The 22,756-nt window shown below is 48.9% G+C and overlaps 1 protein-coding gene across 1 annotated transcript in view; it reads right to left on the bottom strand.

Annotated features, from left to right (window-relative positions):
* SEC24D (SEC24 homolog D, COPII coat complex component) overlaps positions 1–22,756 on the bottom strand; it is a 337,918-nt gene that overhangs the window by 46,637 nt on the left and 268,525 nt on the right. The window contains exons 16-18 of the mRNA XM_029613783.1: positions 17,737–17,833; positions 16,728–16,873; positions 4,179–4,317 (exon numbers count right to left, since the gene is read on the bottom strand). Coding sequence (XP_029469643.1) covers positions 4,179–4,317; positions 16,728–16,873; positions 17,737–17,833 — 382 coding nt within the window. The remainder of the gene's footprint in view (positions 1–4,178; positions 4,318–16,727; positions 16,874–17,736; positions 17,834–22,756) is intronic.

Below are 22,756 nucleotides of genomic sequence, written 5' to 3'. Positions count from 1 at the left end.
CCACAGTGATTGTGTTCCCAGGGGCAGGGAGAGGGTAGGGTAGAGAAACATTGCATGTAGATTGGATTTTCATTCACAGGCCCCACAGTGATTGTGTTCCCAGGGGCAGGGAGAGGGTAGGGTAGGGAAACATTGCATGTAGATTGGATTCTCATTCACAGGCTTCCACAGTGATTGTGTTCCCAGGGGCAGGGAGAGGGTAGGGTAGAGAAACATTGCATGTAGATTGGATTTTCATTCACAGGCCCCACAGTGATTGTGTTCCCAGGGGCAGGGAGAGGGTAGGGTAGGGAAACATTGCATGTAGATTGGATTTTCATTCACAGGCCCCACAGTGATTGTGTTCCCAGGGGCAGGGAGAGGGTAGGGTAGAGAAACCTTGCATGTAGATTGGATTTTCATTCACAGGCCCCACAGTGATTGTGTTCCCAGGGGCAGGGAGAGGGTAGGGTAGAGAAACATTGCATGTAGATTGGATTTTCATTCACAGGCCCCACAGTGATTGTGTTCCCAGGGGCAGGGAGAGGGTAGGGTAGAGAAACATTGCATGTAGATTGGATTCTCATTCACAGGCTTCCACAGTGATTGTGTTCCCAGGGGCAGGGAGAGGGTAGGGTAGAGAAACATTGCATGTAGATTGGATTCTCATTCACAGGCTTCCACAGTGATTGAGTTCCCAGGGGCAGGGAGAGGGTAGGGTAGAGAAACCTTGCATGTAGATTGGATTTTCATTCACAGGCCCCACAGTGATTGTGTTCCCAGGGGCAGGGAGAGGGTAGGGTAGAGAAACATTGCATGTAGATTGGATTTTCATTCACAGGCCCCACAGTGATTGTGTTCCCAGGGGCAGGGAGAGGGTAGGGTAGAGAAACATTGCATGTAGATTGGATTCTCATTCACAGGCTTCCACAGTGATTGCGTTCCCAGGGGCAGGGAGAGGGTAGGGTAGGGAAACATTGCATGTAGATTGGATTTTCATTCACAGGCTTCCACAGTGATTGCGTTCCCAGGGGCAGGGAGAGGGTAGGGTAGGGAAACATTGCATGTAGATTGGATTTTCATTCACAGGCTTCCACAGTGATTGTGTTCCCAGGGGCAGGGAGAGGGTAGGGTAGAGAAACATTGCATGTAGATTGGATTCTCATTCACAGGCTTCCACAGTGATTGCGTTCCCTGGGGCAGGGAGAGGGTAGGGTAGGGAAACATTGCATGTAGATTGGATTTTCATTCACAGGCCCCACAGTGATTGTGTTCCCAGGGGCAGGGAGAGGGTAGGGTAGAGAAACATTGCATGTAGATTGGATTTTCATTCACAGGCCCCACAGTGATTGTGTTCCCAGGGGCAGGGAGAGGGTAGGGTAGGGAAACATTGCATGTAGATTGGATTTTCATTCACAGGCCCCACAGTGATTGTGTTCCCAGGGGCAGGGAGAGGGTAGGGTAGGGAAACATTGCATGTAGATTGGATTTTCATTCACAGGCCCCACAGTGATTGTGTTCCCAGGGGCAGGGAGAGGGTAGGGTAGAGAAACATTGCATGTAGATTGGATTTTCATTCACAGGCTTCCACAGTGATTGTGTTCCCAGGGGCAGGGAGAGGGTAGGGTAGAGAAACATTGCATGTAGATTGGATTCTCATTCACAGGCCCCACAGTGATTGTGTTCCCAGGGGCAGGGAGAGGGTAGGGTAGAGAAACATTGCATGTAGATTGGATTTTCATTCACAGGCCCCACAGTGATTGTGTTCCCAGGGGCAGGGAGAGGGTAGGGTAGAGAAACATTGCATGTAGATTGGATTCTCATTCACAGGCCCCACAGTGATTGTGTTCCCAGGGGCAGGGAGAGGGTAGGGTAGGGAAACATTGCATGTAGATTGGATTCTCATTCACAGGCCCCACAGTGATTGTGTTCCCAGGGGCAGGGAGAGAGTAGGGTAGAGAAATATTGCATGTAGATTGGATTCTCATTCACAGGCCCCACAGTGATTGTGTTCCCAGGGGCAGGGAGAAGGTAGGGTAGAGAAACATTGCATGTAGATTGGATTTTCATTCACAGGCTTCCACAGTGATTGTGTTCCCAGGGGCAGGGAGAGGGTAGGGTAGGGAAACATTGAATGTAGATTGGATTTTCATTCACAGGCCCCACAGTGATTGTGTTCCCAGGGGTAGGGAGAGGGTAGGGTAGGGAAACATTGCATGTAGATTGGATTTTCATTCACAGGCTTCCACAGTGATTGTGTTCCCAGGGGCAGGGAGAGGGTAGGGTAGAGAAACATTGCATGTAGATTGGATTTTCATTCACAGGCCCCACAGTGATTGTGTTCCCAGGGGCAGGGAGAGGGTAGGGTAGAGAAACATTGCATGTAGATTGGATTTTCATTCACAGGCTTCCACAGTGATTGTGTTCCCAGGGGCAGGGAGAGGGTAGGGTAGGGAAACATTGAATGTAGATTGGATTCTCATTCACAGGCCCCACAGTGATTGTGTTCCCAGGGGCAGGGAGAGGGTAGGGTAGGGTAGGGAAACATTGCATGTAGATTGGATTTTCATTCACAGGCCCCACAGTGATTGTGTTCCCAGGGGTAGGGAGAGGGTAGGGTAGGGAAACATTGCATGTAGATTGGATTCTCATTCACAGGCTTCCACAGTGATTGTGTTCCCAGGGGCAGGGAGAGGGTAGGGTAGAGAAACATTGCATGTAGATTGGATTTTCATTCACAGGCCCCACAGTGATTGTGTTCCCAGGGGCAGGGAGAGGGTAGGGTAGGGAAACATTGCATGTAGATTGGATTTTCATTCACAGGCTTCCACAGTGATTGTGTTCCCAGGGGCAGGGAGAGGGTAGGGTAGGGAAACATTGCATGTAGATTGGATTTTCATTCACAGGCTTCCACAGTGATTGTGTTCCCAGGGGCAGGGAGAGGGTAGGGTAGGGAAACATTGCATGTAGATTGGATTCTCATTCACAGGCCCCACAGTGATTGTGTTCCCAGGGGCAGGGAGAGGGTAGGGTAGGGAAACATTGCATGTAGATTGGATTTTCATTTACAGGCCCCACAGTGATTGTGTTCCCAGGGGTAGGGAGAGGGTAGGGTAGAGAAACATTGCATGTAGATTGGATTTTCATTCACAGGCCCCACAGTGATTGTGTTCCCAGGGGTAGGGAGAGGGTAGGGTAGAGAAACATTGCATGTAGATTGGATTCTCATTCACAGGCCCCACAGTGATTGTGTTCCCAGGGGCAGGGAGAGGGTAGGGTAGAGAAACATTGCATGTAGATTGGATTTTCATTCACAGGCTTCCACAGTGATTGTGTTCCCAGGGGCAGGGAGAGGGTAGGGTAGAGAAACATTGCATGTAGATTGGATTTTCATTCACAGGCCCCACAGTGATTGTGTTCCCAGGGGTAGGGAGAGGGTAGGGTAGGGAAACATTGAATGTAGATTGGATTTTCATTCACAGGCCCCACAGTGATTGTGTTCCCAGGGGCAGGGAGAGGGTAGGGTAGAGAAACATTGCATGTAGATTGGATTTTCATTCACAGGCTTCCTCAGTGATTGGGTTCCCAGGGGCAGGGAGTGGGTAGGGTAGAGAAACATTGCATGTAGATTGGATTTTCATTCACAGGCTTCCATGGTGATTGCATTCCCGGGAATGGGGAAAGAGCAGGGTAGAGAAATAATGAATGTAGATTGGATTTCACACACGGGCTTCCACGATGCATGCATATTAGGGGATAGGGAGAGGGCATGGGAGAGAAACAACGGACGTAGATTGGACTTTCAGATCTATGAACCTTATTTTTCAGCAAACTTTGCTTGCAGGAAAAGCAAGTGGCGGGTCTGTGGATAGTTTACAACCATGGGCAATTTTCATAGGGAACTACCCGAGCATTTTCTCTTTGAGAATGAACTACAAAGTCTGAAGTCACAAAATAACAGCAGACCTTGCAGCAACGTAAGCCTTTTGTTGGACCTTGCTGGATCTCTCCTATCACTTATTCACTGTTTTTCTAGTATTGCGGCACAGGAGCCCATTGGTAAAAAGATCCAGCTAGAGATTTTGGAAACGATTTAGTAACACTGTGGAGAGAGTGGCTCACTGAGACATCCTGGGCAGCTCCAGTGCTTACCACAGTCATGCCTGCAGCTGCCACTTCTTCAGAGCTGAGAGTTTTACCTGATTTGGCAAGGAAGTTGATGATTGCGTCAGTCTCACAACTCTTGTAGAGATCTGCTAGCTGGGAGCTGCAGCTCAGAGCAATGTTGTGAAGAAGGAGGCGTCGCTGTCCACTGACTGTGGTATATAGCAGAGCACACTACAAACACAACACAAAGAGGGCAATAAACATCTAATAAGGAAGGAATCTGACTTAACACGCACTACGAGACATACACAGCACTGTACAGACACAAATAGGAGACACTCTCTCCTTCACAGAGCTTGCAACCTAGTCAAGACCGACGTGCAGGATGCTTAAAACGTGCTGCTAAAACCTCTGAATGTTTCACCATTGCACCAATGTTTTCTGCAATCATTGGTCTAGGGGTATGGTTCTAGCTTTGGGTGGGAGAGATCCTGGGTTCAAATCCCACAAGAGCTCATTGGGAGGATGAGCCATATGGACTTTCTCTGTTGTAACGTTTCCATTTCCAAATTCCTGTATTCATCAGCCCTCTGAGGACAGGGAAATACCTACAGCACCTGAGTGTAGTCCAGAATAAATAAATAAATCATAATCATGTAGTAGTGAGAAGCGCTAAGGACTGAGTGCACAATTCCTGGCATGGCTGACTGTTGATTAATTCACCCGTTTGGTCTATATGCATGGGCCTGATTTATTATGGGTACTGAGGATTTTATGTATCATGGGTAGGGACCTTTGTTTTCAGTTTTTATTTTATTTTGCCTGGGAACTCCAATGTTATAATTAAAAAAAAAATCCGTGGAAAAATGACTTTTTATAAATCATCAGGAGAAAATTCAGTGGAAAAGTCATTTTTCCATGGATTTTTTTTTATAATATTGAAATTCCCAGGAAAAATAAAACAAAAACTGAGAACGACGGTCCCTGATCATGGTTTCTCTCCCATTCGATGCCTATGGAATAAATAGGAAAACTGGTTCTTACCTGCTAATTTTCGTTCCTGTAGTACCACGGAGCAGTCCAGCCTGCTGGGTTTTGCCTCCCTTCCAGCAGATGGAGACAGAGAAAAACTTGAAGGGCACCCTCTAATATACCGGTGTGCCACCTGGAATCCCTTCAGTATAAACAGTGTCAAAGCAGATAAAGAACTAAAGAACTTTACAACATCACATCCCAATCTAATGGTTAGATCAAACCTGGGGGAAAAGGAATGTGACAAAAAAAAGAACTTAGTACATGACATGAGCACTCTGGAATTGAACTCATCAAATTGAGCTTATTCGTGTAGTCTGTTTCTCATTTGCGTATGTAGCTTAAAGAGATAAAATTGAGCGGACTATCCCTCCTTCAACTTGCCTTCCTTCCCGGGCGGGCGTCTGGACTGATCCATGGTACTACAGGAATGAAAATTAGCAGGTAAGAACCAATTTTCCTTTCCCTGTACATATCCGGATCAGTCCAGACTGCTGGGATGTACCCAAGCTGCCCTACATGAGGTGGGACCTGGAGAGTCTCGCTCGAAGCACATTGCTGCCAAAACAGTTGACATCCGAGGTCCGGACGTCTAACCGGTAATGCTTAGCTAAAGTGTGCAGAGACTTCCAAGTCGCCGTTCTACAGATCTCCTGCGGTGAGACTAGCTGACTCTCTGTCCAAGATGCAGCTTGAGAGCGGATCGAATGAGCTTTTAGACCATCCTGTACTGCCCGGCCATGACATATATAAGTTGAAGCAATCACTTCCCTCAACCAAAGGGCAATGATAGCCTTGGATGCCTTATGTCCTTTCTTAGGACCGCTCCAAAGGACAAAGAGATGGTCCGAAAACCTGAAGTGATTAGTAACCTCCAAATAGCGAAGTAGAACCCGCCGGACATCCAACTTCCTCAAGTCGTAAGCTTGAGGAGACCCAAAATCCAAATCCGGAAAAGCTGGCAATTCCATTGACTGATTCAGGTGGAAAGCAAACACTACTTTCAGTAGAAAGGACGATACCGTTCTGAGAGACACCCCCTGAAGCTGAAAACCTAAGAAAAGGTTCCCTACAGGACAGCGCTTGAAGTTCAGATATTTGCCTCGCCGAGCAGATAGTCACTAGGAAAACCGTCTTGAGCGTTAGATCCTTCAAAGTGGCCTGCTTGAGGGCCTCAAAAGGAAGCCTGCACAACCCACGAAGAACCAGATTCAGACTCCAAGACTAGATGCACTGGGGGCTTCAAGTGCTTAGCACCCAGCAGAAAATGCGCTATGCCTGGATGAGCCGCCAGGGACCCTCCATCAATTTTTTCCTGCAAACAACCCAAGGCTGCAACCTGTACTCTGAGAGAACTGCACGCCAGTCCTTTCTTCAACCCCTCCTTTAAGAAAGCAAGTATATGAACGAGAGGCACGGCACGGGGCAATGCCCAGACCGGCACACCACGAATCGAACACCTTCCAGACCCTAACATACATAAGTGAAGTAGATGTCTTATGCCCCCCTCAAAAGGGTGTAAATGACTGCATCCGGATAACCCTTTTTTCTTAACTGCTTCCTTTCATAAGCCAGGCTGCTAGACAAAAGCGAGTCACCTGGTCGAAAAATACTGGACCTTGCCTCAGAAGATTCGGAAGATGACTGAGACGAAGTGGACTATTCACCACCAAGTTGACCAGGTCTGCGAATCACAGCCTCCGAGGGCATTCCGGAGCCACGAGGATGACCGAGCCTGGATGGGACTCTATCGTCTCACGACCTTGCCCAGAAGGGGCCAGGGAGGAAAGATGTAGAGCAGAATGTTGCAGGGCCACGGAAGGACAAGGGCATCCACTACTTCCGCCCCGTGCTCCCTTCTGCGATTGAAGAATCGAGCCACCTTTGCATTCAACCGAATCGCCATCAAATCCAGGCGGGGAACACCCCACCGATGAGTCAAAAGCTTCATCGCCTCCTCGGATAGCTCCCATTCTTTGGGGCCCAATCGCTACCGACTTAAGAAGTTCGCCTGAATGTTGTCTGCTCTGGCTATGTGCGATGCCGCCAATTGGGCGAGATTTCTTTCTACCCAGACCATCATCTTGTCTGCCTCTAAGGCCACTGGCTGGCTTTTCATTCCCCCCTTGACGATTGATATATGCCACTGTCGTCTCATTGTCGGACAAAATCCGTACTGACAGATGACGAATGAGGGGAAGAAATTTCAGCAAGGCTATCTGCACTGCTATGGTTTCCAGACGATTGTTGGACACCTGTGCTTCCTGCTGCGTCCACTGACCTTGTGCCACATGAGACTGGCAAACTACCCCCCAACTGGAGAGACTGGCATCTGTCGTCATGATCACCCACTGCGGCACTTCCAGCTCCACTCCCCGACTTAAATTCTCGGGGATCAACCACGAATCCAAACTGGACCTGGCTGGCTCCTGAAGGGGCAACGGAATCTTGAACTCTTCTGACTTGGGATCCCAATGGGAAAGCAACGCCCTTTGTAACGGCCTCATATGAGCAAAGGCCCAAGGAACCAACTCCAGTGTAGATGCCATAGAACCAAGCACCTGTAAGTAGTCCCACACTTTGGGCACTGGCAGGGACAGGATGTGACAAACTTGTGACATCAGCTTGTCAATCCACTCCTGCATGAGGAAGACTTTCCCCATCCGAGTGTCGAAGCGTGCCCCTAAGAAGTCCAGAACCTGAATAGGAGACAAGTGACTCTTGGCGGGGTTAATGACCCAACCTAGAGAGTGAAGGCTGTGCACCACTCTGTCAATCGCTAACCTGCAGAGGTGTTCTGACTTTGCTCAAATCAGCCAGTCGTCCAAATATGGATGAACCAGGATGCCTTCCTGCCGAAGGGCTGCCGCTACCACCACCATCACCCTTGTAAACGTGCGGGGAGCGGTTGCCAGCCCGAACGGAAGGGCTTGAAACTGATAATGTTTGCCGAGAACCATGAAGTGCAGAAACCTCTGATGATCCTTGTGAATTCCAATGTGAAGGTATGCCTCCGTCAAGTCCAGTGAGGCTAGAAACTCTCCCCTGTTACAGCCCCTATCACCGAATGCAGAGTCTCCATGCGAAAGCAGGGCACCCGGAGGGCTCTGTTGACCTTCTTCAGGTCCAGGAAAGGAGGCAAAACCCAGCAGTCTGGACTGAACTGGTTACGTATGTGCATTTCCCTGGCCACTAACTGTGCATTTATCGTTAATGCACAGAGCAAGGAAGGGTAACAGAGTGGCAGGGAGCCTTGCAAGCGACATGCCCGGAAGCAATTCAGGGAGGTGCATTCCCAGAAAGAAGGGGTTGCGAATGAGACAGCTTCATGCTTCTTAGTTTATATATTTGTATTACTAGACCACCTTTCCTGTTTTAGCTCAAGGTGGTTTACAGGATAAATGGGTACCTAAGACAACAGGAGAGGAATGAACTTAGCCAAAGTCAGAAGGATTTGAACACAAACTTCCCTGGTTCTCAGCCCAGTGCTTTAACCTCTTAGCCACTCCTCAGAGCAGCAGGCATCTCTTTCTGCAGGGACACGGTCCCTGTGCACGTGCTTTGCTGAATTAAAATGAGTGCCAGGCAGGGCCACTAATGACGGACACTATCTAAGGACTGTCACTGTAATCGAGCATTCACAGTGCAACCTGGGACTGATGGTCACGGTTCACCCTGTTGCACTGTATCCTTGGGCCCTCAGTTTAACCTGGGATTGGCAGTATAAGCAGCCGTGTGAAAAAGGCAATGCAACTGAGAGGCTGCAGTCTAGACTAGGTTTCTCGGGAGGAATGGGGATTGCGTGGCTACAGTCTGGGCTGTAGGGCCTGGAAATATTTGTTTCTGCCATGAATTGGTCAGTCACATTCATCAAACTAGAAGATGGATCACCCAGAATCTAACATATATCAATTGGGTTGATGTTGAATGATAGCCCCCTATCCCGCCCTCATCCTGTGGTAAAACCCAGCCTCTATTATCCTGTGTACTTAGCTAATGATTTGCAGAAATACTGTGCTCTCTTTTTACCAATGTAACATAAGTTCCCTGTATGTACCCGGATCAGTCCAGACAGTGGGTTATGTCCCCCGTCCAGCAGATGGAGTCAGACAAAGCTTCAGAGGGTGCTCCCTTATAAACCAGTGCACCCTCTGGCAATCTTCAGTATCTTTCTGACTCCAGCAGATGGAGTCAGACAAGGTTCAGAGGGTGCTCCCTTATAAACCAGTGCACCCTCTGGCAATCTTCAGTATCTTTCTGACTCCAGCAGATGCGAGTGTGGAACCTCTGGTTCCCCAGTACACTTCTTTAAGTTTAACTTACTTATTCTTCTATTCTTACTTATTTATTTATTTGAAAACTTTTTTATACCGATATTCGTGAGGACATCATATCGGTTTACATCATAACTAAAGAGAGGATGGATCAAGTTATGTAATTTAAAAAAAACAAAAACCAATAGGGTAGCCTGACCTATTCTTTGGGCTCTTGGTCCTGACAGCTCTTAACTTGCAGGCAGAACTATTTCTTACAGTCTCCCTCCTTTGCTCCCCTGTATGCTGGGTAAGTTTTGTTATTTCTTTATCCACAGCTCTAGTGCCTGGCTCTACTCACTGGGGGTGCATGTTGGTGGTCCAACCTCTCCCCCCTCGTCACGATCTGACCCGCTGTCCTGAGAAGCCGTTTTCCTCGGGGCAGCCTACACAGAGAAGCGCCATCCCTCTGCTGACACTGGTTTCATTACCGTTTTAGGTCGGAAAGTGTGGCAGAGAGTTACTTATACGGCGGACGCGATTTTCCCGCTGCTTACAGCTCTTACGTTAAAATCAGCTGATTTTCTCTCGGCTCCTCTCCTCCGCTCCCAATACCGAGATCCCCCCGGTGCAGTGCGTGCGGGTAGACGGACAAGTTGATGGCTTGGGCGGAGGCTCACCTATCCCGACTGGCGGCCTCCCACATCGCAGGAGTAGACAACATTCAGGCCGACTTCCTGAGTCGGCAACATTTGAATCCCGGGGAGTGGGAACTCTCCAAGGAGGCGATGAAGATCCTGGTCCGTCGTTGGGGACTCCCACACCTGGACCTGATGGCCACCTTCCGCAATGCAAAATCACCGCGATTCATCAGCCACAGAAGGGAGCACGGCGCGGAAGGCGTGGATGCTATAGCCCTTCCATGGCCTCATCACATTCTCCTCTACATGTTTCCACCGTGGCCACTGGTAGAAAAAGTCCCTCAAGACGGTCTTTCTTGTGGCTATTTGCTCTGCCCGTCAGATTTCGGAGCTACAGGCACTCTCCTGCAGAGAGCCCTACCTACGCTTTACGGACTCGGGAGTTTCTTTGCGCACGGTACCCTCCTTTCTACCCAAGGTGGTTTCAGTCTTCCATGTGAATCAGACGGTTGAGCTCCCGTCCTTTTCAGCTACCGATCCACGAGATCTACATATGTAAAGCTTACTCACGTAAGTTTGATGTCAAGCGTATCCTGATTCACTATCTAGAGGTTACTAATGAATTTTGCTTGTCGGATCACCTGTTCGTCCTCTGGAATGGACCTTAGAAAGGGTCCAAGGCTACGAAAATCACTATTGCTCGCTAGCATGGGGGCAGGTAGGCAGCCTCTGGTGGGCATCAAAGCCCATTCTTTCCGAGCTTAAGCGGCTTCCTGGGCGGAAAGTCACTCGGTCTCCTCCCAGGAAATCTACCGAGTAGCGACCTGGAAATCGTTACATACCTTTGCTCGGCACTATCGTTTGAATCTACAGCCGCCAGTATTTGGCTCCTTTGGCAATCGGGTCATTCGAGCAGGGCTATCTGGGGCCCACCCTACGTAGGGAAGCTTGGGTACATCCCACTGTCTGGACGGATCCGGATATGTACAGGGAAAAGAAAATGATTCCTTACCTGCTAATTTTCGTTCCTGTAGTACCACGGATCAGTCCAGACGCCCTCCCTAAGGATTTGGGATTGATGGGATTGCTCTTACTGCTCAAATATCCTTGGTTTGCCTCTCTACTCACACAGTTCTGTTTTCTCAGTCTCTATGGCTGGTTTCATGGTTCATTTTGCAAGTTTTTGCTGTTTCTTGCAGCTGTTTGCATAGCTATGTTCTAAGTGGAAGGAGTTTTGTTTCCTTGCTCCATCCATTCTGATTGTTCATGCTTTGATATTCTTAATACTGAGGATTGCCAGAGGGTGCACTGGTTTATAAGGGAGCACCTCTGAAGCTTTGTCTGACTCCATCTGCTGGACGGGGGACATAACCCACTGCCTGGACTGATCCGTGGTACTACAGGAATGAAAACCAGCAGGTAAGGAGTAATTTTCTTATACTCTGCAAACCAAGCACACAATGTCCAGAAAATGGACACGTACACCCCCCACCACCCCCCTCCGAGGCAAGTGGAAGAGGAAAATCTCTTGTTAACTTTGCAGAAACAAGACTGGGGAGCGCTCCTGAAGAGAGGAGGATAGGGAGGTGGCAGAGGACGAGGAGAGCTAGAAAAGAAAGATGAGAAGTTGGGGAGAGGGAAAATATGAGCCCCCTCATCCCAGTGAACCACGGGGTGTGCAAGTGGCATGAAAGGTCACGACACGGAAGGGACACTGCTTCCCCAGTCCACACACCACTGTCCTTTGCAGAAAGGAGCGTCTCCTTCCCGTCCAGCACCACTCACCACTCCTAATGCAAGAGCCCGGCAAGAGGTCCAGGCCGGCCGTGGCAATCACCACAGCATATTGCAGACTTCACAGGACTGCTCTGCCTACCAAGAGCGGAGGAGGAGGCCAGGAAGGAAAGGCCGCAGTGTCCTGGGACTGAAACAGATCAAAGGCACAAGGTGCAGTTTCAGGGCCCAGAAGACCTGCGGCGTGACCTCCGCCATCCTGTGCCCCCTCTTCCTCTTCTCTCCACAGGCAGAAGGATCAGCACGGGGGGTGGGCTGCAGTCCTGGTAAAGCAGGCAGGTATTTTATATTCAAACGTTTGTGACACTTCAAAGAGGATTACCTTCAGGTACTGAAGACTTTCCTTGTCCCCAGAGGGTTCGCACTCATAGGGCCTGATCTACTGAGGATTTTCTCCATTCTGTGTCTACGGGAAAGGAGCTTAGCAAATGAGATCCTAAGTTTAATTCTGAGACAGTGAAGGGAGAGGAGACTTACCGAAGGTGGCATGGTATCTCTTCTTTTCAATATATACCTCCTCCCTCTTTCTCACATCCTCGACGGATTAATTGTAAAATCTACGCTGATCATATTCAGTTTCTCACTGCCTAATCCATATCATGGTCTAATATTCTCTCTTTAATACGCTTATACTTAGAAACCACAAGTATTTGGTTCTCTCATAACCACTTACAACTAAACACAACCAAAACTGAAATAATTATTCTATCCTCAATTTCTACTTCATCTGAATGTCTACTTACTGAATTTTCATTTAATAACTGTACCATCCTTAGCTGTGAGGGAGTGAGAGGTAAAGCCTGGGATAAGCACAGAGGATCCTTAGCTGTGAGGGAGTGAGAGGTAAAGCCTGGGATAAGCACAGAGGATCCTTAGCTGTGGGGGAGTGAGGGGTAAAGCCTGGGATAAGCACAGAGGATCCTTAGCTGTGAGGGAGTGAGAGGTAAAGCCTGGGATAAGCACAGAGGATCCTTAGCTGTGGGGGAGTGAGAGGTAAAGCCTGGGATAAGCACAGAGGATCCTTAGCTATGGGGGAGTGAGGGGTAAAGCCTGGGATAAGCACAGAGGATCCTTAGCTGTGGGGGAGTGAGGGGTAAAGCCTGGGATAAGCACAGAGGATCCTTAGCTGTGAGGGAGTGAGAGGTAAAGCCTGGGATAAGCACAGAGGATCCTTAGCTGTGAGGGGAGTGAGAGGTAAAGCCTGGGATAAGCACAGAGGATCCTTAGCTGTGGGGGAGTGAGGGGTAAAGCCTGGGATAAGCACAGAGGATCCTTAGCTGTGAGGGAGTGAGAGGTAAAGCCTGGGATAAGCACAGAGGATCCTTAGCTGTGAGGGAGTGAGGGGTAAAGCCTGGGATAAGCACAGAGGATCCTTAGCTGTGAGGGAGTGAGGGGTAAAGCCTGGGATAAGCACAGAGGATCCTTAGCTGTGGGGGAGTGAGAGGTAAAGCCTGGGATAAGCACAGAGGATCCTTAGCTGTGGGGGAGTGAGAGGTAAAGCCTGGGATAAGCACAGAGGATCCTTAGCTGTGAGGGAGTGAGAGGTAAAGCCTGGGATAAGCACAGAGGATCCTTAGCTGTGGGGGAGTGAGAGGTAAAGCCTGGGATAAGCACAGAGGATCCTTAGCTGTGGGGGAGTGAGAGGTAAAGCCTGGGATAAGCACAGAGGATCCTTAGCTGTGAGGGGAGTGAGAGGTAAAGCCTGGGATAAGCACAGAGGATCCTTAGCTGTGGGGGAGTGAGGGGTAAAGCCTGGGATAAGCACAGAGGATCCTTAGCTGTGGGGGAGTGAGAGGTAAAGCCTGGGATAAGCACAGAGGATCCTTAGCTGTGAGGGAGTGAGAGGTAAAGCCTGGGATAAGCACAGAGGATCCTTAGCTGTGGGGGAGTGAGGGGTAAAGCCTGGGATAAGCACAGAGGATCCTTAGCTGTGGGGGAGTGAGGGGTAAAGCCTGGGATAAGCACAGAGGATCCTTAGCTGTGAGGGAGTGAGAGGTAAAGCCTGGGATAAGCACAGAGGATCCTTAGCTGTGAGGGAGTGAGGGGTAAAGCCTGGGATAAGCACAGAGGATCCTTAGCTGTGAGGGAGTGAGGGGTAAAGCCTGGGATAAGCACAGAGGATCCTTAGCTGTGGGGGAGTGAGAGGTAAAGCCTGGGATAAGCACAGAGGATCCTTAGCTGTGGGGGAGTGAGAGGTAAAGCCTGGGATAAGCACAGAGGATCCTTAGCTGTGAGGGAGTGAGGGGTAAAGCCTGGGATAAGCACAGAGGATCCTTAGCTGTGGGGGAGTGAGGGGTAAAGCCTGGGATAAGCACAGAGGATCCTTAGCTGTGGGGGAGTGAGAGGTAAAGCCTGGGATAAGCACAGAGGATCCTTAGCTGTGGGGGGAGTGAGGGGTAAAGCCTGGGATAAGCACAGAGGATCCTTAGCTGTGGGGGAGTGAGAGGTAAAGCCTGGGATAAGCACAGAGGATCCTTAGCTGTGGGGGAGTGAGGGGTAAAGCCTGGGATAAGCACAGAGGATCCTTAGCTGTGAGGGAGTGAGGGGTAAAGCCTGGGATAAGCACAGAGGATCCTTAGCTGTGGGGGAGTGAGGGGTAAAGCCTGGGATAAGCACAGAGGATCCTTAGCTGTGGGGGAGTGAGAGGTAAAGCCTGGGATAAGCACAGAGGATCCTTAGCTGTGAGGGAGTGAGGGGTAAAGCCTGGGATAAGCACAGAGGATCCTTAGCTGTGAGGAGTGAGGGGTAAAGCCTGGGATAAGCACAGAGGATCCTTAGCTGTGAGGGAGTGAGGGGTAAAGCCTGGGATAAGCACAGAGGATCCTTAGCTGTGGGGGAGTGAGGGGTAAAGCCTGGGATAAGCACAGAGGATCCTCCTTAGCTGTGGGGGACTGAGGGGTAAAGCCTGGGATAAGCACAGAGGATCCTTAGCTGTGGGGGAGTGAGGGGTAAAGCCTGGGATAAGCACAGAGGATCCTTAGCTGTGAGGGAGTGAGAGGTAAAGCCCGGGATAAGCACAGAGGATCCTTAGCTGTGAGGGAGTGAGAGGTAAAGCCTGGGATAAGCACAGAGGATCCTTAGCTGTGAGGGAGTGAGAGGTAAAGCCTGGGATAAGCACAGAGGATCCTTAGCTGTGGGGGAGTGAGGGGTAAAGCCTGGGATAAGCACAGAGGATCCTAAGCTGTGAGGGAGTGAGGGGTAAAGCCTGGGATAAGCACAGAGGATCCTAAGCTGTGAGGGAGTGAGGGGTAAAGCCTGGGATAAGCACAGAGGATCCTTAGCTGTGAGGGGAGTGAGAGGTAAAGCCTGGGATAAGCACAGAGGATCCTTAGCTGTGAGGGAGTGAGGGTAAAGCCTGGGATAAGCACAGAGGATCCTTAGCTGTGAGGGAGTGAGGGGTAAAGCCTGGGATAAGCACAGAGGATCCTTAGCTGTGGGGGAGTGAGAGGTAAAGCCTGGGATAAGCACAGAGGATCCTTAGCTGTGAGGGAGTGAGGGGTAAAGCCTGGGATAAGCACAGAGGATCCTTAGCTGTGAGGGAGTGAGAGGTAAAGCCTGGGATAAGCACAGAGGATCCTTAGCTGTGAGGGAGTGAGAGGTAAAGCCTGGGATAAGCACAGAGGATCCTTAGCTGTGAGGGAGTGAGGGGTAAAGCCTGGGATAAGCACAGAGGATCCTTAGCTGTGGGGGAGTGAGAGGTAAAGCCTGGGATAAGCACAGAGGATCCTTAGCTGTGAGGGAGTGAGGGGTAAAGCCTGGGATAAGCACAGAGGATCCTTAGCTGTGAGGGAGTGAGGGGTAAAGCCTGGGATAAGCACAGAGGATCCTTAGCTGTGAGGGAGTGAGGGGTAAAACCTGGGATAAGCACAGAGGATCCTTAGCTGTGGGGGAGTGAGAGGTAAAGCCTGGGATAAGCACAGAGGATCCTTAGCTGTGAGGGAGTGAGGGGTAAAGCCTGGGATAAGCACAGAGGATCCTTAGCTGTGAGGGGTAAAACCTGGGATAAGCACAGAGGATCCTTAGCTGTGAGGGAGTGAGGGGTAAAGCCTGGGATAAGCACAGAGGATCCTTAGCTGTGAGGGAGTGAGGGGTAAAACCTGGGATAAGCACAGAGGATCCTTAGCTGTGAGGGGTAAAGCCTGGGATAAGCACAGAGGATCCTTAGCTGTGAGGGAGTGAGAGGTAAAGCCTGGGATAAGCACAGAGGATCCTTAGCTGTGGGGGAGTGAGGGGTAAAGCCTGGGATAAGCACAGAGGATCCTTAGCTGTGAGGGAGTGAGAGGTAAAGCCTGGGATAAGCACAGAGGATCCTTAGCTGTGAAGGAGTGAGGGGTAAAGCCTGGGATAAGCACAGAGGATCCTTAGCTGTGGGGGGAGTGAGAGGTAAAGCCTGGGATAAGCACAGAGGATCCTTAGCTGTGAGGGAGTGAGAGGTAAAGCCTGGGATAAGCACAGAGGATCCTTAGCTGTGAGGGAGTGAGGGGTAAAGCCTGGGATAAGCACAGAGGATCCTTAGCTGTGAGGGAGTGAGGGGTAAAGCCTGGGATAAGCACAGAGGATCCTTAGCTGTGGGGGAGTGAGAGGTAAAGCCTGGGATAAGCACAGAGGATCCTTAGCTGTGGGGGAGTGAGAGGTAAAGCCTGGGATAAGCACAGAGGATCCTTAGCTGTGGGGGAGTGAGAGGTAAAGCCTGGGATAAGCACAGAGGATCCTTAGCTGTGAGGGAGTGAGAGGTAAAGCCTGGGATAAGCACAGAGGATCCTTAGCTGTGAGGGAGTGAGAGGTAAAGCCTGGGATAAACACAGAGGATCCTTAGCTGTGGGGGAGTGAGTGCATGCAGGGCAGTCTCATTTTTGCTGGTTTTATATCACATAAAATTACTGGAGAGCACAGGGGTCCCCCTCTGCCTTTTCCCCCTCACCTGAATGAAAGCTCCTGTGTCCTCACTGAGTTTGTCATCGTGTTTAAACTCCACGGTGATGGCTTTGTCACAGTCAATCGCTGCCAGCTCCACATCAGTTGTGTTGTTCATGAAAATGGCCCCCAGGAAATCTGTGGCCCTGAATCCTACAGTCAGATGAACACAGGTCTCTGTTATGCTCTAGCAGGTAGCAGGATGGGCTCTTAGCTTTGTTCCTCTTAACTTCTCACGACCCAGGCTGCGCTCTCTCTCTCTCTCCTCACAGTGCGGCTGTTGGCATCCTCTGTATCTAACCTGCAGGGCCAGACAGGGTGCCGGAGCTGCCCTTAGTCTACCTGCCTTGTACTGTGTTATGGGCTTTTCCTCCAGGAACTTGTCCAATTCTTTTAAATCCCCGCTATGCTCGTCGCCCTGACCACGTCCTCTGGCAACAGATCCCACAGTTTGATAGCGTGCTGAGTGAGAAAGTCCTTTCTGAGGTCAATATTCAGCCGCGGAGTGGCTGGACGTAGCTATCGGTCTAACTTAAGGGGGATATTCAGCGGCATGGCCTAACATTTAGCTGCTTACGGCTCTAAATACAGCCGGATAGTCATTTAGATGGATAGCTTTTCAGTTCTCTATCTAAATGGCTTTTGAATATCGACATCTCTCTGTTTAGTTCTGAATCTGCTGGTTGTGGGTTTCATGGAGGGTCTCCTTGTTTTAGGATTACATGAAAGGGTAAACAATCTTCCTGTATTTACCCGTTCCACCCCACTCCTGATTTTATAAACTTCAATCCTGTCCCCCCTCAGCCGTCTCTTTTCCAAGCTGAGCAGCCCCAGCCTGCGCAGCCTCTCATCACAGGAGAGATGCTCCATCCCCTTTACCATCGTTGTCGCCGCTATCTGCGCTCCTGTATTTCCTGGTGGATAAATTTCCATTTACCCGGACATGGCTTAACTCTGTTTTACCCAGGAGAACTCACCCCGTAATGCTTCCTGCAGGGCTGAATATAAACTCTTACCTGTACTCGTACGAACTCTCATGATGGCATCAAAGCCTACTCTCTTCTCTACGTCCCTCCTGAGGTCCCTGAGAAAGTGCTGCCCGTCGTAGTGCACCTGAGGACGGAGCACACAGCAAATATCAGCAAAGGGGCGAAGCTGTCCCGCCCCAGAGCACAAATCCAGGTGACGAATGCAGGTGAAGAAACACCTCCTGCCCGTGGCTGTCCCCCATGGGAAGAAGTGCCTGCGCTGTCAGAGCATCAGTACTTCTGGGGTTAGAGTAAACCTCCCGGTACCTCCACCCTCCCCTCCCAGAGCCCCTCAGGAGATTCCTGCCCGCTTCCAGTGGCACGCGGTGTTCTCACAGCAACGGGGCAGCCACTGGCAGTGGTGGCAATGCCCTGGGCTCCCGGCAGCCCTGCTCCTTTTGTGGGATTCTGGGTGGGGCAGGAGGGTTCAGGTGGGAGGGGTAGGCAGTAGGTGAAGGAGGGAGGGAGGCTCCTCAGGCTAATAAGACATGCAATGTATTTTTTTGCTTGGGGCTTTGTTGAGAGGGGTGGGGATTGGATGCACTGCTCCACAATATTTTTTTTACTGATTTCGTGGGGTAGGGGATCAGACTGGACCAGAAGGCCTCTTCATTGTTCTATATTCTGAATATACGCAGGTAAGGTGAAAGTTATCTGGACACACGTTCCCAAATAAGTTTAAAAGTTATCCGGGTCTGTCTGTCTGTCCTTCCTAAGGCTTTGGGTGTGCATTCTCTATCCAATCCCTCCATTCTCCGATGCCTCAGGCAACTCCAGGTAAAACTATGGATTGGGATTCACTCGCTTGGAGTCCAAGCGTCTCGTTTATTTCCTGGCACATTTAAACACAGACAAATTCAGTGCAGGTCCCGGCCGTGAGGCAGCCGACCTTCTTCAAAGGCGTCCCCAAACTGCCAGCCCATCAGTAAATGACTTCGCTGCCTGATGCAACGTATTCAGTCCTGAATCAGATTTCGGAGAATTCACTAACAGTGGAACTGCTGAACTCCTACGGTGCTCACTCTCTGAGGCTGTGCCCAAGCCTTGGCAGGATGAGGCCAAGAAAGACGGATGCTTTCATCCTCCCTGGAGGCTCCAGATTGCTGTCCAGGGAACTGGGCTCTCCTTGAGCAGCAGGCTAGAAGCGCTGAGGATGTTGCACGCTCTAGTGCCTCAAGGAGTCACACCACAAGCTGGAGCATACACTCTCATGCCAGCCAAGAATACCAAAACTTAGTAACCACCTGGAAAACATTCAGCGGGAGTAGCTGTATACAGGTTATCTGCCTAACTCTAGCGGATAACTCGTCCACTCTCCGGTTTTACTGAAAATGGGCCTCAAGATCTCTAATATGGTCCTAAGATACCTCCTCATACATCTATTACTGCACCATTACTTTAGAACTGATGGCTGAAAATATGTAATGCACGTTCATTTTCATATCTCCAAAGTGCGTTATTACCTTGCTCATAGCTCCACCTCACCCCCGATTCCACGTTGCCCATAAGTCACTTTATAACTCCTCTTCGCTACTATTGTAATTACATAATGGAAGTTAGTTTCCGTTTTTCCCCAATGTAAGTTATTTCACCATGCGTTGTTGTGCTCTGTAGCATTACTACTCTTATTGTAAACCGCTACTGTATTCTCACTGTCTGTTTACAACTATCTGTAAATATTGTGTGCTGAACTTCAGGAAGGGTGGAATAGAAATCCAATAAAGGCCTGAATCTTCTATGGCCACAGCTGGGATAGATCCTTGCATTAAAGACAGGAATAACTGGGCAGGCTGCATGGGTCTTTTTTGACGTCATCTACAGCGCTGAGAAAACGTTTGTGACCCCTACGGGTGGTTCTGTACTTTCCCATAATTTATACTCAAAAAATGATTAAATCTAAATCCTGATAAAAGAGAAAGATAACTCTACTGAATAAATGTCAGGCAAAAAGGATTTATTTTAATTATTTATTCAACCAAAAGATTCAACAATAAGTATCCTTGTGTAAAAAATAAGAACGTGAGACTTGCCATACTGGGTCAGACCAAAGGTCCATCAGGCCCAGTCTCCTGTTTCCAACAGCGGCCAATCCAGGCCATAAGAACCTGACAGGATCCCAAGGGGTAGAGAGACTCCAAGCTGCTTATCCCAGGAATAAATGGTGGATTTCTCCATCTTAATAATGGTTTATGGACTTTTCCTCCAGGAAATCTGCTTCATTTTTTTGAAGGGGTTAATAAACATGTGGATAAAGGTGAACCGGTAGATGTAGTGTATTGGGATTTTCAGAAGGTGTTTGACAAAGTCCCTCATGAGAGGCTTCTAAGAAAACTAAAAAGTCATGGGATAGGAGGCGATGTCCTTTCGTGGATTACAAACTGGTTAAAAGACAGGAAACAGAGAGTAGGATTAAATTGTCAATTTTCACAGTGGATAAAGGATAAACAGTGGAGTGCCTCAGGGATCTGTACTTTGACCGGTGCTTTTAAATATATTTATAAATGATCTGGAAAGGAATACGACGAGTGAGGTAATCAGATTTGCAGATGATACAAAATTATTCAGAGTAGTTAAATCACAAGCAGACTGTGATACATTACAGGAGGACCTTGCAAGACTGGAAGATTGGGCATCCAAATGGCAGATGAAATTTAATGTGGACAAATGCAAGGTGTTGCATATAGGGAAAAATCATCCTTGCTATAGTTACACGATGTTAGGTTCCATATTAGTGAAGAGGTTCAATTTCGGGACCCCCCCTGAAGTACGAAAGAGCAACTGAACATCTTCCGACTAATCATGCCAGCAGTGAAACGCACAGCCATCTTGAACATACTAATATTTGCAACGCAAATGATACGTAATGCGTAGTGACGCAGTGACGTACTAATTTTTAGCGTAACATAACGTAACTCCATTTTGGAATAATACTTTGTATTGTATTAATACGAATGACAATGTAAAATGTCTAACACGTCAATTAAATGACGAAACAATAGTCTGATCTTAAGCTACACCTACTAGAGGACCACGCTAGCTAATGCTTGTTCAGCAATTTGTGAAATGTTTGTTCAGCAAAAACCAGAACGCATGTGTGAAAGGTAAGAGTTGTAAAGTGCATAAAAGTTTGCTCCGGAGGGGGCGTGGCATGCAGTTGTACTGAGCCTTTGTCTTAGCTGCATCTTGCTGGCAATAAAAGTCTATCTTTACGGATCAGTTGTCTGGAGAGGGAAGGGACTGATAGTGGGAGGGAGGGAGGGACTGAGTGAGGGGGAGGGACTGGGAGGGAGGGACTGAGTGAGAGGGAGGGAGGGGGGGGGGAGGGACTGAGTGAGAGTGAGGGAGGAGTGGGTTGAGTGGTGTAGGGAGGGAGGTAGGGGTGTGGGGAAGAGTGAGGGGAGAGGGAGAATGAGGGAGAGGTGAGAGACAGGGATGCGAGTAAGTGGAAGGGGGAGAGGGAGAATGAGGGAGAGGTGAGAGACAGGGATGTGAGTAAGTGGAAGGGTAAGAAGTTGTGGAGCAGAGAAAAAGGGAGTGGAGGAGGGCTGAGGGGGAGGGGATGGGATTGAGAGAGGGTGGGGAGTGACTGAGGGAAGGGGAGAGAGGTGGGAGTGACTGAGGGAAGGGGAGGGAGGTGAGAGTGAGGGGAAGAAGGCAGTGGGAGACAGAGGGTGAGTAAGACTGAGTGGAGGAAAGGGGAGGAGTGAACGAGGGGAAGGGGTAGAGAGGGAGAAAAAGTGTAGAAGGGTGCTGTGTTAGAAAATGGACTGAAAACAAAATGTAATGTAGCCCGTTTTAACGGGCTTAACGGCTTGTGTATATATAAATGATCTGGAAAGGAATACGACGAGTGAGGTTATCAAATTTGCGGATGATACAAAATTATTCAGAGTAGTTAAATCACAAGCAGATTGTGATAAATTGCAGGAAGACCTTGTGAGACTGGAAGATTGGGCATCCAAATGGCAGATGAAATTTAATGTGGATAAGTGCAAGGTGATGCATATAGGGAAAAATAACCCATGCTATAGTTATACAATGTTAGGTTCCATATTAGGAGCTACCACCCAGGAAAAAGATCTAGGCACCATAGTGGATAATACTTTAAAATCGTCGGCTCAGTGTGCTGCGGCAGTCAAAAAAGCAAACAGAATGTTAGGAATTATTAGGAAGGGAATGGTTAATAAAACGGAAAATGTCATAATGCCTCTGTATCGCTCCATGGTGAGACCGCACCTTGAATACTGTGTACAATTCTGGTCGCCTCATCTGAAAAAAGATATAATTGCGATGGAGAAGGTACAGAGAAGGGCAACCAAAATGATAAAGGGGATGGAACAGCTCCCCTATGAGGAAAGGCTGAAGAGGTTAGGGCTGTTCAGCTTGGAGAAGAGACGGCTGAGGGGGGATATGATAGAGATGTTTAAAATCATGAGAGGTCTTGAACGAGTAGATGTGACTCGGTTATTTACACTTTTGAATAATAGAAGGACTAGGGGGCATTCCATGAAGTTAGCAAGTAGCACATTTAAGACTAATCGGAGAAAATTCTTTTTCACTCAACGCACAATAAAGCTCTGGAATTTGTTGCCAGAGGATGTGGTTAGTGCAGTTAGTGTAGCTGGGTTCAAAAAAGGTTTGGACAAGTTCTTGGAGGAGAAGTCCATTAATGGCTATTAATCAAGTTTACTTAGGGAATGGCCACTGCTATTAATTGCATCAGTATACATTAACCAACCTCTTCCCTTCAGTAATAATACATTAACACACACCAATCCAAGGGAACACTTGTGCTCTGGTGTTGCTTATGTACGGTGGCTTTATTCAAGGACCTCCCAATGATGGGTGCCCTTATCTTTCGCCCCGTCTATTATTCTTTATTATCTCAATTTTTTGAAAACCATTTTTCTTAATTCTCTGCTCCTGCAGTAATTTTCTTAAAAACCCCTATGCTTCCCGTTTTTTGAGGCGACCCGCTGCTGATGTGTATATACTTATCACAGCTTCC

Source organism: Rhinatrema bivittatum, chromosome 1, assembly GCF_901001135.1.
Source record: "Rhinatrema bivittatum chromosome 1, aRhiBiv1.1, whole genome shotgun sequence".
Taxonomy (NCBI): Eukaryota; Metazoa; Chordata; class Amphibia; order Gymnophiona; family Rhinatrematidae; genus Rhinatrema; species Rhinatrema bivittatum.
This window is presented reverse-complemented; position numbering and strand designations above follow the sequence as displayed.